This window comes from Zeugodacus cucurbitae, chromosome 2 (genome assembly GCF_028554725.1).
Source record: "Zeugodacus cucurbitae isolate PBARC_wt_2022May chromosome 2, idZeuCucr1.2, whole genome shotgun sequence".
Taxonomy (NCBI): Eukaryota; Metazoa; Arthropoda; class Insecta; order Diptera; family Tephritidae; genus Zeugodacus; species Zeugodacus cucurbitae.
In genome coordinates, this window is record NC_071667.1 from 70,269,653 (window position 1) to 70,287,269 (window position 17,617).

The window sequence follows — 17,617 nt, forward strand, 5'->3', positions numbered from 1 at the left end:
ATATCATTTCATACTTAATTTAATTTTGAAATAAATTGTTTTTGTTGTTGTTGCATCAGCAAAGATTTTTCAAATAATTTTTGTGTTACATCATGGCATATGAGTATTTTTGAATATTACCTTTGCTCTCACAGATCTATTGAGAAAAATATTTTCTATAATATTAATATATAATAATTATTATTTTTTTCCATCTCTCCATACATTACTTTAAAAATACAGTTGAACTTCCATAACTTGAACTGCTCTAACTCGAATTCTCCATAATTCGAACTCTTGAATTGGTAATAGAAGTCAAAATTCATACAATTCTTACATCTGTAACTCGGAAATCTCTATAACTCGAAGTTTTTTTGTGGATTATGGTGATTCGAGTTAGATAAGTTCCACTGTATACAAATAAAACATTCCACTCGAATCATATATTTTTCCAAAACGTTTAAGCTTATTTATTTATTGTATTAAAATCAAAAGCTTTTTGCCATATACATCATAAAATCAAAATCGAAAATAAATATATATATGTATGTATACATATATATTTTATTAATTATCAATAATGCATGTTTATTGCTCACCAAGGAGTTTAAGTACAATTACATACATACAAGTATGTATAGTTAGTGTCTGGGTATAAATGTATGTAACTTCATATATTAGAGAATACATACATTATACCTTAGCTGCTGCTTGATATCCAATACAGTGTATTAACACAGCTTTGTAATATTTATAATGTTTTTTTGCTATTTTTATTTTATTGTTTATTTAATTTTTTTTTTTTTGCTTTTGTTATGGAATACTGGTCTTTTTTATGTTTTGCATAGGCTACAATATTTAGGTACTATATTTAAGTAGAGCTCTCTATCTCTGTAGCGCTCTTCAACAAATGTGTCTATATTAACTGTGTGTGTTTAATACATAATTTCCAATAGTTTCATTCAATTTATTATTGTTTTTGTTGTTTTTTTTTCTTTTTTTTACACATACTACATAGTAAAAATTTACACGACTACGACAATGCAAACAATTGCTTTAGGATCCTAAATCATTATTAACCACACAAAGCACAAGTTAGTTGTCTTTCAAGTCGGAAAACAGTTATAATATACACGCTAAATACTCGTAAGTAGACAGTTCGCTAACAAAAAAAAAAAAAAATCTATAAATATACTTTTACTGTTAATCATGTCATTTGATTTATAACTAAATGTTAACTAATTCACCACTGTTAATGCTGTTTTTATTTTTTTGTTGTAAATTGTATGGATACCGTTCTTCATTCCTCCATTATAAAAGCAATATCATAAAATAATCACTGGTTCGAGTTAATGAACGTTTGGGCATAATAATAGCTGCAATTAACTAAATCTAACGTAATCTCTCCCTGGTGACGTTTATTAAATGATTTTATAACCTTTCGACTACTGTCAAGAGATTTGATTAGGCCAACAAAAGCAAAAAAAACAACAACACTTTATGCATAACTTATCGACTTCAGCTGGTAGACATGCCGCCGGTATTAAAATATAGTAAATAACAGTTAAAATGTGTTTTCGAAAGCAGTTTAAACTTCGAAAAGGGTGTCCAAATTTTTAAACTTTTCGGAGAAAATATTTATAAAAGGAAAACCAAAAATATTGCTTTAATTGCAGAAGCTTGAATGAATTGAGTGAGCCTCAAGCAAAAATATTGGAAGTACCGTTAGTTGCAACGATGTATTAGGAGAGGTAAAAGGAAAAAAATTTAATGAAATTACACTATATTTCGTCTGAACTTTAATCAAATATATATTTTACAGTTTCTAACACCGTTAGGTACATAAAACAAAGCGCAGCACATGGAATTTGTTTAACAAGGAATTTGAAAACCGGTAACTCAGTGGCGTAATTTCTATAAGCTAAACAACGATCTAAAGGTAATAACAGCAAAAAAAACTCCTTTAAGCTACAGCCAATTGTTGCAGTTTTCTTGTAAGGATTTGCGACAAAATTTCTTTCACTTGCCAACCACACACACACAGCTTCACACAACTCCACACTTTAACGTTACGTCACGTGACGTTGAGGCATTATCTGCCGCTGACTCTATGTGAGGATGTCGTGTATGCTTGTGGTGGCGGCAGCAGCTGTAACGGGACTAGCGTTTGGTATGGAGTGCGTACGATAGGAATGTGCCAGCGTTGTGCGACCGCGATTGTGCGTCTGCTCGCAATTTAATAAACGTCATTTTTTGCTATTGAAACTCGTCTTCGGCAACACATTAACGAAGGCGGTGTGTACCGGCAATGCAGGCGCCACAAAACCCAAATCGGGTATTAGTGAAATGCTCGGCGCGACGCGCGCGCTGCCCACCTGTAGGTGTGGTGAGGCGTATGATGTATTGGAATGTTGTAGATTGCTGTGGTTTGCATTGTTACTGTTGCTCATAGCGTGGAGTGGACGGTTTGCGACAGGCGCTGTGGAGAAATCCTGCATTATATGTATTTGTTGTTGTAGTTGCAATTGTTGTTGTTGCGGTGTTAGCGCTGATGTGCGCGTCTGCATGCTGGCCTGTTGGTGATAGAGACCCAGTGGATTATTGTAGAAGTTGGCATTTTGCCAGGCGGCGCTGTTGAATTGTGGCGCATGTGCGGCGGGCATATAGGATGTGACATGTTGTTGTTGTTGTTGTATCTGAGCTGATGCAGGTGTTGGTGTGCTCGACACAAAATCGGACCAGTCATCATCGTTACTGTTGTTGCTGTTGCTATTGCTGTTGTACACATTGCTCTTGGCGCTGAAGTTGGTCGACGTATGCGCAGCTGACTTCTGCTGTGGCGTTGGCGTTAGCGTGCGTTGTGCATGGATATTTTGTTGTTGTTGTTCTTGCTGATGACGCGGCGAGCGCATTGCATTATTGCTGTTGTTGGCACTGTTGTTGATATGCACATCGCTCATGCGCTTTGGTGTGTTGACCAGCTGATTGTTGTTGTTGCTCTTGTTATTGCTATTGATACTATTGTTGTTGTTATTGTTGTACATGCGATTTGCATTAGTTGGCAATTGTGGCGTCACCGGCACCGACACAAACTCCGACCAGTAATCATCGTTGAGTGTGGAGTCCTGCTCCTTCATCGCTACCGAAGCGCTTATGGAAATTGAATTATTCTTCGTATGCTTTTCGCCATAGTTATGGATGGGCGTCGTTTTTTGTGAAGCGTTCATCACATCTTTGGCAGCAGCTACAGGCGGCATTTTCGGTTGTGAGAAGAGCTCTTCAATGCGCGCCAATTCATCGGGATTGATGCTGGCTGTGGAGTCGCCCCACTCAATGGTTGGTGTGGCCTTCGTATTCGCCGTGCCGTTATTCGTACTGATGGGTATAGCTTGTGGCAACAGTATGGCTGGACTGAGTATCATATTGTCAATCATCGACGGTGAGTTCGTGCGACTTGGTGTTTTACTAGCTTCTTTTGCCTTTGCAATGGCTGCAGGTAGGACGGGCGGTTGACTACTGAGTGGCGCTTTAGCATTTAGTTCTGTGGGGAACTTGGACGTTATTGTACTGGCGATGGAAAAGGGGGCGCTAAAATGTGCATCCACTGCAGGCACAGTTGCCAGTGGTGGCGGTGGCACTGATTGAAACTCCGTAAACTCGGTAAACTCATCGGTGTCGAATTCGACTGTTTGCTGTGTTGCTGGTGCTTGCGGCACTGTTACGGCTGAAGCACTAGGTTCATTTGCTAAAGTGCCCGGTACACCTATAGACAACTCACCGGCGTATTCAGCAACCACTTCTAAACTAAAACCAGGATTGTACTCAACATCGCGATATTCTTTCTTCACCACCTTCTCATCGATGATTATACCCGCCGCCGCAATTTCATAATCAAAATCGATTGGTTCACTGCCGCTGGCCGCAGTTTTGCCAGCTTTCACAGTTGTCGCTGCATCTGCCTTCGATGGCGTATAAATGTGTGTCTCCTTCAACGGACCCGCGTAAGTGGATGTAACCACCGTTTCATCGTCATCGTCAACATCCACGACGATATTGGCGCCCAAACGTAATGTTGTCATCGGTTTGCTATTGTCATAGGGTTTGCTGCTGCTGCTTAGACTACTGGCACTCGTGCTGCTACTGATGGTGTTGCCGGTCTCGGGTGCTGTGAACTGATATGCGGCATTATCCAGTGCTAATGGTGACGGACCATCGTCTCTGGTTGGCGATGCCGTCAGTTCGTTATCGTTTTTGCTTAAGGTTTCGGAAATGTTATCGCCGACGCTTGAAAAGGTTGTATGCGATTGCTGCTCGTCATCGGGTGTATCAAACCGTGCAATAGGCGCCGCCGGCTGAATCGCTTCAGTCTCTCGCGTGTTTGTCTCGCTCTTGGGCCCTGCAATGAAGCAAAATGTTTTTAATTTTTTTGTTTAGAGTAATGTTTGTAGGGTTTTATTTGTATTAAGCTTAAAAATGTAAAGTAATAGAGAGTTAAAAAGTAGGAAATTAAAATTATGAATTAAACGAAGGTTAATAGAATCAAAAATAAATTTTGCTAAGTTTAAATACAATTGGTGGTAGTTGCCCCAATTAATATTGTATTTATCTAGTGTTCCTTTGGTTTAATCCGATTTTTTTTTAATAATATTTGGAATTATATTAAACACAACATAACCTTAAATATATTTTTTACTTAAAAAGCTGAAATTAAGAGGAACCTATTTAAATTAAATATTATAAAATCTATAACCTTATTATTTCTAGTTTATGTCACTTGAAAAAGTGTGTTTAGGTAAGAATTTTTTTCTTCAATTTTTTTTAAATTAAAATTCTCCGTTTTATGTACTCAAGCTACCACCAAAGAGCAAAAAATACACATAAGTTTATAATATTTTATAACAAAAAAAAAATTATCATAAAAAGTGTGCTTGGGAAGAACACAAAGATTAGATGTTTAAGTAAAGTATATGGTGCACTTAACTGAAGGCGTATAATAGCTAGGGTAGAGTAGGGCATATGACGCACATTTTCACTTCTGAAGCTGAAAACATTTATATGCTTCTGTTCATGCAATTTTGGGATAGTTCGTGGCTTAAGTGTGTAAATAAGTAAATTCTCTCTTTTCTGAAGCTAAAACAGTGAGCGAACTTAAGAAACTAGTTAAACAATCTGTGTTTGTGTGATAAGATAAACTATTAGTTAATAAAATCCAATAAATGGTAGATAAACTACCAACAAGTAAGTAATTAAGCGAACTGATTTTTGATATTTTGATGAAATGATAACAAAAAAGAGGAAACATTTAATTGCTTATCTGTGGAAGCCTTAACTTTCGGTGTAATAATTAAACAAAATTTTTTTTTAATATTGGAATATCATAAAATAGGATTATGTGTTTTTAGACAGTCATTTTTTAAAAACAGTCATAAATAAATAATTAATTAATAATAATAATACAATTAATGAATATTTGGTGAATGTTGTAGAATATTTTTGTATAATTTAACGCAATTAATTAACAGTAAATTTTCTATCGCATTAAATATTCTACTGAATTATTAATTTTTAGGTTAGAAACGAATTTTTTTCAAAGAAAAGGTGCGGCACATACTTCTACCCTAACCTACTGTGTGCAAATACCTTATTATATGCCACAACAACAATTATTTAACTTACTACTACAGTCCAGTAAGCGATTTGAGTTCATGTGGAAGTTGACACATTCCAGTGGTTTATTGGGGATGTTAAAATTATTACAAATATCGGCGCATTTCAATGTTGCGTTTGTTGTTGCAGTAGTTTTAGGATTTGGCATTGCAAAACGTTCATTTAAGTTGGTATTTAAAGATAGTTTATTGTTGTTGTTGTTCATGGCAGTTGCATGATTTTGATTAATAGCCAAAAGGTGATTAGTAAGATAGTTTAAATACAAAAACGGTTCAACGGTGTTGATATTTCCAACGGTACCGTGAGCGATAAGCGTTTGTGGTGGCACGTTTGTGTTGAGAGAGTGCAAAAAAGCATTGTGGCCAGCGATTGCATGTGTTGTTGTTTTACAACAAGTCAGTGTATTCGTTTGGTGGTTTTGAGAAGTGCAGATATTTTCGTTAGTGTTAGTAGCGTGTTGTTGTTTAGCATTTGAATAGATAATGTGCGTAGAATTGGTGGATATAGTTGGTTTGTTATTGTTATTGTTTAGTAATGATGGTGTTGGTGATTGTGATGAAGATGATGACGACGACGATGATGGTGATAATGAGATGCGTGCGGATAATGATGATGATGATTGAGCAGATGCAACACATGTGGGCGTTGTTATTATTGTTGTTGTTGTTGTTGTGTTAGTGGTTTGTGACGTTAAATTAAGCCGTTGCATTTCATTAATTAAATTATTTTTAGCGGTTGTATTGTTAGTAGTTGTTGTTGTTGTTGCATTTCGTTCCAACGTTGCACATGCAGAGAAGGAGGAGGAGTAGGAGGAATCAACAGTTAAGTTATCAAGCTTAGTAGCCATCACCATAACTTGGTCTAGATCCAATAGTAAAGTGTGAACATGTGATGCTAGTCATTTGTTTTATTGTTTTTATTGTAATTCATCAGCATTGATTTTGATTGTTATTGCAATCGTATAGTTAGTTGGTTGGTTGGTTGGTGTTATTGTTAGTAGAGACAGATATACAAGTGTTTTTTGTTAATTAAATAAACAAATTATAATTGTATTACTAATTAACTTAAATTATAAAAATTAGTTTGCAACAATAAAATTAGTAAATTGGAGAAGAAATTGAAATTGAACGCGTACAGTAAAAGTTAAAAGTTATTGAATTTATAAATAAAATGCAAACTTGAGCAAGAAAATTACAAAAAAAAAGTTGTTGTAGTTTTGCAAAAATAAAGTTTAGTAAATTTGTATGTAGAAATGTAATAATTGATATTGTTAAATTTTTTTATAATTATTTTAAATATAACAAATATGAGAATTTTAAATCATATAAACTTTGATGTTTTTATTTTATTTTTTTGTATCTGTATCACCCAGTGAAAATGGTAAATAATAATTTTGATATAGCACTTGATTTTATTTTATTTTAGCCGCAATAATTAAAAGTAAAAACTGATTTTAGTTTTATAGATTACCAATTTTGATATTAAATTAGTTTATTATGAAGTGATTTGTTAATAAATGCAAGAATCTAATTTTAAATTTGCTTGAAAATTTGTTAAAAACTATCAAAGCAAATACAATAGTATAAATTACGAATTTTTAAGTGAAAACTAATACAAGCACAAGTTGTATAAAAATATGTACTTTACTAGCAATAATGGCATTGGAAAATTAATTTAACATTGCAAACTTACACACATTTCGCACGCGTAAAATACATTTGTACACTTATTTTCTCGCGCTTTTTGCTTTTAGTATTTTAGCACAGTTGCATAGGTTAAAAACGAAGCAATTTCCATGCAGTTTGCAAATATATAATTATAAAAGTCATAAGTAAAGCAATTGTAAAGCATTTATACGATTTGATAATATAAGAACACACACGTTGCTTGGCGTTGCGGCGTGAATTACAGAAAAACAAATTACAATAAAATATAAAAAGTTTGCGCAAAACATGTACAAATGTTGCATAAAAACAAAATGATATTTAATAATAAAAAGATATACGGAAAAGGAGTAGACACAAAGCACATATCTGTCGAATGGCTTGCAGAGAAAGCGTTTTTTTTAGTTTTGTGATAGCTTTAGAATTTAAAGTGTGTTTGCATGGTTTAGAGTATTGTATAATTTATATAAGCATGCTTACCGTCAAGTGGATTCACCAAACCGGTGCCTTGCCAATCGAATTCAACATCAGGTACATCCGTTTTCTTAGCATAACTGCTAATGTCCGGCTCGGCAGCGCTAACGCCACTGTTTATGCTATATTGCATTGTATCGGCATCGGCATATGTTGTTGTGTTTGGCACAGTGTTGGCTGTTTGCGGTTTCATTGGTTTTAGAGGGTTAAAACTGAGATTGGCAGCAAAGCGTGGCATTGAGGGATTCCAATTGTCACCGAAGAGCTAGAAAATAATAAAATAAGATATTTATTTCAAAAATTATGACTTCTGCTTAGAGCCTTACAATATTTCGCGAATCGATGCCTATCGAACGTATGAGGGCATGTCGCATTTCTGATTGTGGCCATTGAAATTCTAAGGCTTTGGCAGCTTCTATTGCTTCTAAAGGAAGTGTTTCGTTCATGTTATTGGCAACTTTTACTGTTTGTTGCAACTCATTATTTTCAGCGGTACGTTCGTCTTCCGTTGGAAACATCATTTTGAGCACCGAACCTAAACGTTCACCGATATTGGCGCTAGAGACAGTCGTTGCTGGCGCTGGCGTTGTTGTTTGTAAAACTGGCGCAGCAGAAGTGTATTGACTTGCAGGTGTTTCAAATGTAGCCTCTTCGAAATCGCCAAAATCATCGTCATCGTCATCATTATCAAACGAGGTTGCTGCAGATTCCACACCTTTTCTCACTTCAGCTCCAACACTGTCAGTTTTCAATGGTCCAGCTTTTGTGTTGGTGTTATTATTCTCTGCTGTTATGCTTAATGCTTGCGGTGCTGATATGATTGGCACAACAGCCGGTGTTGGCGCTGGAGCTGAAGTAAAGTCTTGGAAATCATCAAAATCATCATCATCATTATCATCCGCTGGGATTGCAGTATCCGGTGGTGGCTATTTGAAGACAAAAATAGTATTATAAACATATATATGTGACAAAATAGTATATGTGAACATTTACCTCGACTAACGCTTCCACATTTTGGTTGCTATCGACCAATGATGTGGTTATCGAATCAGCTGTAACTAATCCATTATGCTCTGTTGGTTTCATGAAATCGGATGCTGTCTCGAAATCGGCAAAGTCACCGAAATCATCATCATCATCACCTTCATCATGTACTTGCTCATTTAAATTTGCATTTGTTGTATTTGGTAAATCGCTCGTGTTATTGTTATTGTGGTTGAAAGAGTTATTCATATTTATATCGTCTGCAATCGTTGAAAATTTATCTTCTTTCGGAGAAGTGGGCGTATTAACAACGTGAATTGCAAAGAAATCCTGGGAATCATTATCAATATTGTCCGCCAGTGGTGCCGTTGTTGATATGGGTGATTTTTTTGGTGAACGATGACACTCCTCATCGCTACTGTCGTCAGCTAAATCTTCTAATAACACTAGGTCCGCTAATGGCGGAGGACTTTGTGAAATTATTGGCATAAAATTCGATTTCACTTCAGTTTCCGGCTCACTTGTTGCTGCATTAGAATCTCCAACTTGACTAACTTCTTTAGTTGTAATTTCAGTTAAGGTTTCAGCTTGATCTTTGAGTGTACTTGTAGTTGTTGTAGCTTTGGCCTCATTTGAATCAAAGTCTAATGGTTTATTATCATTCACATTTTGCTGCGCAGACGGTTTATCGGAATTGTTAATTTGTTCTAGTTCTCTCATAGCATCTGTAGTTAGAGTGTTGTTGTTATTATTTTCGCCATTTGGTGATGAAAATGTCTGTGTTACATTGTAATTGAATGCTTCATTTAGCTGAATTTGTGTTTTGACTTCTTCATTTGCTGCAGAATTGTTAAATTCTGTAGACGTTATAGATAGAGTGCCGCAATCTTCGAAAGCGGGTGGGATATCCGTAAAACCGCTGGTTGTTGAAGAACTTAATTCAAACTGAGGTGTGCGTGGTAACGAAGATACTGCAATAATAAAGAAATGAAGAAAAAAAAAACAAATTAATGTTTATAAATACACGATAATTTATTAATATTACTAACAAACAGAAAAATGTATTCTGAATATGATTTCGCTTCATTTCTTACCCTCAGCATTGGTTGTATCCTCATTTATATCTGCGCCCAATGCAAAATCACCATAATCATCTTCATCTTCGAGCGTTAACGTGGGCGGTAAACCGGAATCGTCATCCTCTTCACCAAAATCTATTGGTGGCGGAGTGTTGCAAAGTAGCGGTGGTATAGAGGGAATGCCTGCCATGCCTTATAAAAGTTCTTACTTTCAGTGTATTAATAGCTAATTTCTCTACAATAATTAGCAAGTGTTTTTGAAATTAGTATTCAAATGCCAACAATCATGCTTTATTTGCAAACAATGAAACTGACTTCAAAGTACTTGAGCTGCACCTCAGTTTATTATCGTGAATGCGTCATCAAAACCAAAATCATATCACGCTCACCTTATCGAGTTTTGGCCACGTTAGGAAAGGGGAGCGGACGATTTATTATATGTACACAGTGATTTTTTACAACAAGACCGAGTCGAAATGATATTTCTCAAGTAATCAACGCGGTCAATGTCTTATGTTTTGTGGTTTATCCACTTAAGCTATCACATGAGATATTGCGGCACCAACTATTAAAAGAAAACATATAAATATTAAACAATGTATTTAACGATTCTGCTATTTGTTAAGGTGCATCAATACGTAAGTTCTGCTTTGCATAGTTGTCAAATGAAAGCATATAGTTGAATATTATAAACTTTTCATAAACACCAACGATTTATTTACACAAATTCTAGTTATACTCAAGTTTCTGTTTATTATTTTATAAAACCATACAAAAATGTGTATGCACATATATATAGATTTGTATTTTCACCTTCACAAATGGCACCAGCTGGAAAGTTTTTTGTGTACCTATTTGACAATACTAGAGGGATTTGCCAAACCTTTCAATTGCTCTAACACCAACGACGCGTCACATATATTATTTAAATACTACACATTTGCTGTTTATTAATCACAGTTTCAAGAACTTCATTTGTTTTTATTTAAATATTTTTGGCAATATTATATTTCTTCGTGACGTTTTCCATCTCGAACAATTTTCCAAATATGCAAAGACGTTGACATACCTACACTTTGTATTAAATGCATAGTGTTGCCGCACTTTCAATATGTTAAAACAAAATTTTTTGAGTATATTAAACTTTTTTGTGTAAGACTATGGCGGCTTGTCAATAATATAATAGTATTTGTTCTGATAAAAACTTTAAATATTCACACTTTTGTTTCTTTACTGATTTTCTAAACAAAAAAGAATTGTGTTCTTATCATTTTACTGTAAGGTGGCATTTTGTTCATTCACAGTTTGTCAGCTGGCAGCCTTGAAGTGTCGCACCTGCTCATAAAACACTTTGTTGTTGTTATTTACACAATTTTAAGAATCACTTGAATCGCCCTGTTCTTTGCATTTTATTTGACAGTTGAAGTATCTTTCCCTCCGGAAATCAGTTTCTATGCGCTTCTTTTAACTTAAATTGTGAAAAATGCAGTGTAATATGTTTAATTGTGTATTAAGTACAAATTAAAATGATTATTTTATATATAAGTGAGTGTGCTTAATGTTATCGGTGTTTATTTCGCAATCATAAAGCGACTAATGTAAATGCAGTGATAACTTCGCAATTTGTGGACTGCTATCAAATTTTAATGTCTTCCGGTGATATTTCGTCATTACTTGGTAAGTTTTTCCAATTCCATAAGCACAATCAACACAATATTGCTGAGACTTTAACTAATTCTCTAAATTTCTAATGCAGGTTCCACCACAAAGCTTTTGGCACCCTCACCAACGGCAATAGGTAAGTCTTTGAAGACAAAAGAAGATACACTTCAATTGGAAGAAGTTTGCGCGAACTTCTTTATATATTTATGCCATTACGAGCGTTGTGGCGCAAGTTTTATGTCGCTTACTGTGCTAGACACATATTTATCGGGGCCAGGTTTGTCGCACAGTGTAAGGAATATAGAAGAATGGTGTAATTGCAAATATGCGTTTCCAATAGCTATTAGATAACTAGCATTGTTGCAAAAAGTGAAGCATTCAGACTAATTCATGTTCAGTAGTATTTTATGAAGAGAATTCCGGTTGCATTCATGTTGAAGGCTACTCACACAAGTTTTCACTTTGTATCCATTAAGGCAACCATAACAAACACATTCACATTTTTAATTTTATTCATTATTTGTTGTTGTAGTTTTTATTTATCATTAGTTTATCTTACAACTATATGTTTTTTTGTTTATTTCTTTACTTTACATATACGTTAGCTAGCTTCGTCACATTAAGCTAATTTATAGTGTATGTGTGTGAGTGTGTTAATTAATTATAACTACATACATAACTATTGAACATACAGTTTTAGTAATTATAATAATAATAATAATAATAATATTTAAAAATGTTTCACAGACACAAAATGATTAGGACATATTCGTCTTACACGATTTCCTTTTCAATACATTTCACTCGCATATATATATTTACAGATGCTTCGCAATAATTCACATATACTAAAATAACATTGAAAGCATTAACTACATACATACACATATGTGTCAATATGTATGTATGTAGATTGAGTAATTTTTGTTGCGTGGCTTTAAATAAAATACTCGCTAAAATACCATTTTATATACGTACATATACAACACATTAAAATGTACTTAGGACTAATAAGTACATATACATATGTATGTACACTATGTACATATGTATGCTTTGCTGTACTTAAGTTTATTGCATTAATGCATTACATAATTTATTTTCACATAGTTAATTGTAATTGACACAAAGATTCATAAGTCGGAATGATTACATTTTACTTTATTCACTGTTATTTAAAACAAATAATTAAGAAAAATATATATTTTTATTTTATTTTAAAACTCTTTTAATAAATTTTCACAAAGAAAGAGTAGTGTGTAACTTCAAAAGAGGCATAACTGTTAGTTGTTGTTTGTATCTGCATTTGCATACGTCTTTTTGTTTGTTTGTATGTGCTGCTATGTACTTGAGTATTTTAAATATATTTATGTAAGTAAGTATTAATGTATATATTTACTTATAAAAGAATGTCTAAACCTAATTATTACAAGTAATTTTGTTTTTTTTTCTTTGCTTTGCTTTGCTCTTAATCATTTAATAATATTCACTGGAGTGCAAATATAAATTACAATCACAAAAATATTTCTATTTAATTTAAAAGTTGATTTATTCGTATTTTGCATTTTGCTTGCTTTTACTATGCTCAATACATATATGTATATAGTAATTAATGAAGACATTATCGACGGACAAGTGCGTTTGCGTTTATCGCTAAAAGCAAGAGAGTGCATACGGGGCTACTGCCTTCGGTCAGGTCAGTCTGCTTGAGTCGGGAGTGGGGAAAGCATTTGCTTAATTGCTAAATTATATTTACAGTTGTGTAGATTAAAATTTAGAAAGTAGAATTCTAACACGCAGGATTTCTAGTAGATGGAATTTAAACTAGTTGGAGTAACGGCTTAAAATCGTTCAAAAATAATAACCAAACACCGATAAGGCTCTGTGGAAGAAAATCTAGGAAAGATATAAAAAAATTATTGAGAAAATTCGGAGATTGTGCCGAGCGGTTTCGCTCTTAGACTTCTTACTCCCAGTTTTCTCCCTGTGAATTTGCTAGCGTGACGTCACGTTAGCTATTTTTTTTTATACAATGGAAGTGAGAAAATTTCCTAACGTATTTGGAGAAATTAGTATAAAAGCGAAGTAAAATAAATATTAAAAGAGATTCAGTTAATACTTTAATATTGTAAAGAAAATAATTTAAGATTTCGAGTATTGACGACCTTGGAATGTCATAAACTGTATAAAATGGAACGATTTTATTCGAAAATAAGAAAAATACTATTTTTTATAAAAATTATAGTACCTAAGAATACAAAACTTCGAAAAAAATTAGGTCTAGTTCTTGGCTCATATTTTCAATTTTTTCTAAAATTCGTAAATTTTTCAAAATATGGGAAATCTTTAGAAATTAGTCTAAATTTGATTTGCAATGAAGAGTAAATAAAGAAAATATCGATAAATTATTAAAATATGTTATCGGCAATATAACATATCGATAAATTATTACAATATGTTATCGATAATTTTAGTTTCTGTTTTTAAATAAATAATTATGATAAGAAATAATAAAATCATAATTAAAAGATATTAATGAAAATATGTTTGCCGATAAGAATATTTTTTAGTTGAAAATTATTTTTGAAATACTTGAAGTTATGTATATTCAGACTTTTTTTTGAACCCATTTAACTCTTTTTATTTTGGAAAAACGTATTTCCCACTGATGACTTAAAAAATTGAAAAAAAAAAATTAAAATGGAAAAATTATACCGATAATTTTTTTTCATATTTCAAATTATCGATAATATTTTAGAAAAACGATTTTTTAAACAAAAAAAAAAATATTGAAAAAAGTTGTATAATACTAGCATATCAAGTAGAATCATAACGATATTAAAGTTTTGCACGTTGCTAAAAAGAATTCAAAAACGTTATTTTTAAAAAGAAAATAATATATCGATTACATTTTGTTACCACTGGGAAAAGAAGCGAAAACAATAATGGAAACAGCTCTATTACTAAACAAACTGGAAGCAACTTACAGTCGTTAAAGCATGTGCTGAGTTTTCCTACAAACATTTATACACCCATAGACCGTTAAACACTATTAAATACCGTTTAATTGCTTTGCTTAAAGCATTTTCGACCAGTTGCCCACAATACTCAAGCGCACATCTATTGCTTATAACTATTAACCCTTAACTAACTAGATGCTCCACATCGGACAGCAATACCTCCAAGTCGGATGGCAGTTCGTGCTCCGCTTCAATGCGCGCCTGACCGATGTGGCTGGACACCGCTGCCACATTTGGCAACGGCGGTGGATGATAGCTATGTTGCAGCTGTCTTATAGAATTGGAACGTTTTTGTTGCTGTTCCGTAGGGGCGGTGGTGGCATTAGAATTGGCAGTGATGGCTAGTGTTGGTGCTGCGGTGGAATGTGCGCTGCTACGACTACGTCGATGTTCATGGCGTATGGGTGCATGGTGGCTACTGTGGCTGGCGTGACTACCCTGACTGCTGTGACTGGATTGACTACCGGCGACGACTAGTTGATCCACATCGGCGATGCGACTGAAGTTGCCGAGAACGCCATTTGTGTTGACAGTGCCGGCATTAACGCCACTGCTGGCAGCGGCACTCAGACTGGCACGTGGTATGTTGCTGAAGCTGGTGCGCGCAGTTGGCAGTGCCGCTGTGAAAGCCGAGCTTTGGCTCGTGGACTTTGGCTGGTGTTGGTAGGCGGTGCTGCTGGAGCTGCGTCGCAGTTGACGCTCCGTGGGCGCTGGCGTCACTACAGTGGCAGCAGTGTTGCTGGCGTGCGTGGAAGTGGTTGTGTTGGTGGTTGCGGTGGCAATGGCGTTTTGCGGTTCATTCGAGTAGGTACTTGGCTGATATGTGGACGCGGCATTATTACTACGTAAATTCATATTTGAATTGCTGCGCCGCGCCGCAATGGATGGATCCTTGCCATTCTTGGCGGCGCTATTCAGCTTCAGATTCAAGCTGCTGCGCTTCTTTGATTTGGCTAAGTGATTTTGATTTTGTGCCATTTGGCCAAGGTTTTGTGTGCTACCAAAGTTGCGGCCCAAATCGGCGGCGCACGTCGCTGGCGCTTGCGCGTTGCTGCTTTCGCTCAGCTTGCGCGAGTGAAGCGCGGTAGGATTGGCGGCAAATGGATTGTTGGCTGAAAATGAGTTGGAGCGACTGTAGTTGTGTGCGCGTTGCTTCTGCAGTACACCCCCACTAGAGCTGGGCGCTTTACTGGACACACTTGCGTTTGCCGATGTCGCCGCGCCGCTATTACCAACTGCCGCTTCATTGTTGGCGACCATGGCGGCGCGCATTTCGCCCGTCGTTGTGCTGCACTGTAGATTCTCATAGAATGGATTCTCCATTTTGGAGGGCATGGTTTTCGGGTTGAGTGTCTCGTAGGTCGGTTCATTTAAGGTTAATATTTGATTGTCTTCGTTATTATTACGGAGTAGCAGCGCAATGCGTTTGCACTTAACCTCCTCATTGCCACCGCTGCCAGAATTCTTGCTACCCTCGCTATTTTGATTGCTGCTCTTGCGTTTGCTCTCAGCGCCATTGGCACCAGCGCCGTTCGCGCGTGTTGTACGCTTCATTTTGTTGGCTGCGCCGCCAATGACATGCGTCTTCACTTTGGCATTCTTGGAGAGGCGCAGCGCGAATTTGAATGGCGGCTTATACACCACTTGCAGTTTCACCTTGTCATTGACGAGATTTGTCACCGACTTTGACTTCTGCGGCGACTTTTGTACCAGTCGCTCGGGTGTGGACTGCGATTTGCTCATCACTTTGCGTATTTTCGAAGAGTGTTCGATATGCGAAAGCGGTTGCACGACAATCGGCGACTCCAGCAGCCATTTCTGCACCTTGCCGAATGTATTCGTGTGCGCATTACCGCTGATGCTCGCCGCATCCTGTCCGCTGCGCGATGAATAGTCGATGATCTCTTTGTTGTGCTTCTTGAAGCGCTTGCTTTTCGCTTTCACCTCATTCTCCAACTTTCCGCCGCTGCCTGTAGGCGCTAGTGGCGTGTTTAGCGCTGCTGCAACCGGCGTGGGCTTCAACGCAGTCGCGCCACCGCCACTACCAACACGATTCTTCTTGGTGCGCGTTGGTTTGACTGCCACCTCACCAATAGCGGTGTTAACGGCACCAACAGCTGTTGTCGCTGCAGCATTGCTTGGCTTTCCACTACGGTTGTGCGCGTGAGTTGTTTTCGCGGCCAACTCGCCTGTCTTGGAGGACGTTGCTTTGCTGCCGCTGCCTTTACTTTTGCCCGCGCCTATATTGCCACTACTGCCGCTTCTGTGCGCGCTCTTACCTTTGTTGGTGCGCTCGCCACGCACCTTTTTCTTGAACGGTACTTTTGTACGGACGGCCGTGTGCACGATGACGCCGTTGTTGTCGTCGGGTAGACGCACCGTTTCGGTGGTGGCGCTGTGTATGATGGTCACCGATTTTAGTTTCAGATTCGACCGCTTCGCCAGTAGCTTCGTGCTGAGTATCTGTTTTGAGTGGAAATGAAAATATGAGGTTTAAATATAAAGGTCTTTGGTTCAGTGGTTCGCTTAAAAAAATAAGTCACTAGCTTACATGGTATTATTTTACAAATGTCTTACTTAATATGGTAATCTGGTTTTTAAATTAATGTACAAAAACTTGTAAGTTTACCAGAAACTAATCGAGAAAATACTGATCTAATGAAATCCGATTTCATGACGGATTGTTGAACTGTATGTTGTCTTCGAGCTCCTCGACCATTACTGATAGATTGGCGTCAACTTTGTTTCATCATACCCTCAGGAAAATATTCTGGTGGCGTTAAATCACATGATTGAAATTAAAGATTCGCCAATATGTCAATGTTTAGAAGTAACACAGGATGTGACGTACTTTCTTTTTGGAAATAGAGTTCGTCCGCGTCGATCTCATCAAATTTCGGGAAAAAAGTCGGTTAACGCTATTAATGGTAACGGCATTTTCTGTCTCATTTCGAAAGAAATACGGCTTGATAGCGCCGCTAAACCACAATCTGACCAAACGGTAAATTTTTGGAGATGCAACTACGTTTCTTGAACCACACGGGGATTAACTCCCCTCAATAGCGCCAATTTTGTATGTTGACGAAGC

The 17,617-nt window shown here is 36.2% G+C and overlaps 4 protein-coding genes across 10 annotated transcripts in view; 1 reads left to right on the forward strand and 3 right to left on the reverse strand.

Moving 5' to 3' along the window:
- Nucleotides 1-943: 943 nt before the first annotated feature.
- Nucleotides 944-10,928, reverse strand: LOC105211944 (serine-rich adhesin for platelets). Of its 4 annotated transcripts, XM_029039983.2 has the most exons (7): nt 10,661-10,928; nt 10,237-10,412; nt 9,863-10,082; nt 8,778-9,739; nt 8,111-8,710; nt 7,791-8,049; nt 944-4,375 (listed from the first exon to the last, which is right to left on the reverse strand). In XM_029039983.2, the coding sequence occupies exons 3-7, from the start codon at nt 10,035-10,037 to the stop codon at nt 2,226-2,228; spliced, it is 4,146 nt and encodes a 1,381-aa protein (XP_028895816.2). In that variant the 5' UTR covers nt 10,038-10,082; nt 10,237-10,412; nt 10,661-10,928; the 3' UTR covers nt 944-2,225. The 4 variants fall into 4 exon arrangements, with proteins under 4 accessions (XP_028895816.2, XP_011181957.2, XP_054081571.1 ...); XM_011183655.3 differs by having other exon boundaries at nt 9,863-10,412; nt 10,731-10,928; XM_054225596.1 differs by having other exon boundaries at nt 9,863-10,412; nt 10,699-10,928.
- Nucleotides 5,321-7,783, reverse strand: LOC128919919 (uncharacterized). Its single transcript, XM_054225622.1, has 2 exons — nt 7,339-7,783; nt 5,321-6,540 (listed from the first exon to the last, which is right to left on the reverse strand). The coding sequence occupies exon 2, from the start codon at nt 6,497-6,499 to the stop codon at nt 5,624-5,626; it is 876 nt and encodes a 291-aa protein (XP_054081597.1). The 5' UTR covers nt 6,500-6,540; nt 7,339-7,783; the 3' UTR covers nt 5,321-5,623.
- Nucleotides 10,929-11,259: 331 nt separating the features above from the next.
- Nucleotides 11,260-17,617, forward strand: part of LOC105211945 (histone-lysine N-methyltransferase PR-Set7) — a 117,888-nt gene continuing 111,530 nt past the window's right edge. For 2 of the 3 annotated variants that reach the window (XM_054225597.1, XM_011183657.3), the window contains exons 1-2: nt 11,263-11,524; nt 11,604-11,645. The gene's annotated coding sequence lies outside the window, so the exon portion shown is untranslated. Of the gene's footprint in view, nt 11,525-11,603; nt 11,646-17,617 lie in introns of all 3 variants that reach the window. The other variant, XM_054225599.1, reaches the window with a different exon arrangement.
- LOC105211959 (disintegrin and metalloproteinase domain-containing protein 10) overlaps nt 12,853-17,617 on the reverse strand; it is an 87,971-nt gene continuing 83,206 nt past the window's right edge. The window contains exon 11 of one of the 2 annotated variants that reach the window (XM_054225593.1): nt 12,853-16,992. In XM_054225593.1, the coding sequence (XP_054081568.1) occupies nt 14,653-16,992 (2,340 nt within the window). In that variant the 3' untranslated portion in view covers nt 12,853-14,652. The remainder of the gene's footprint in view (nt 16,993-17,617) is intronic. The other variant, XM_054225594.1, reaches the window with a different exon arrangement.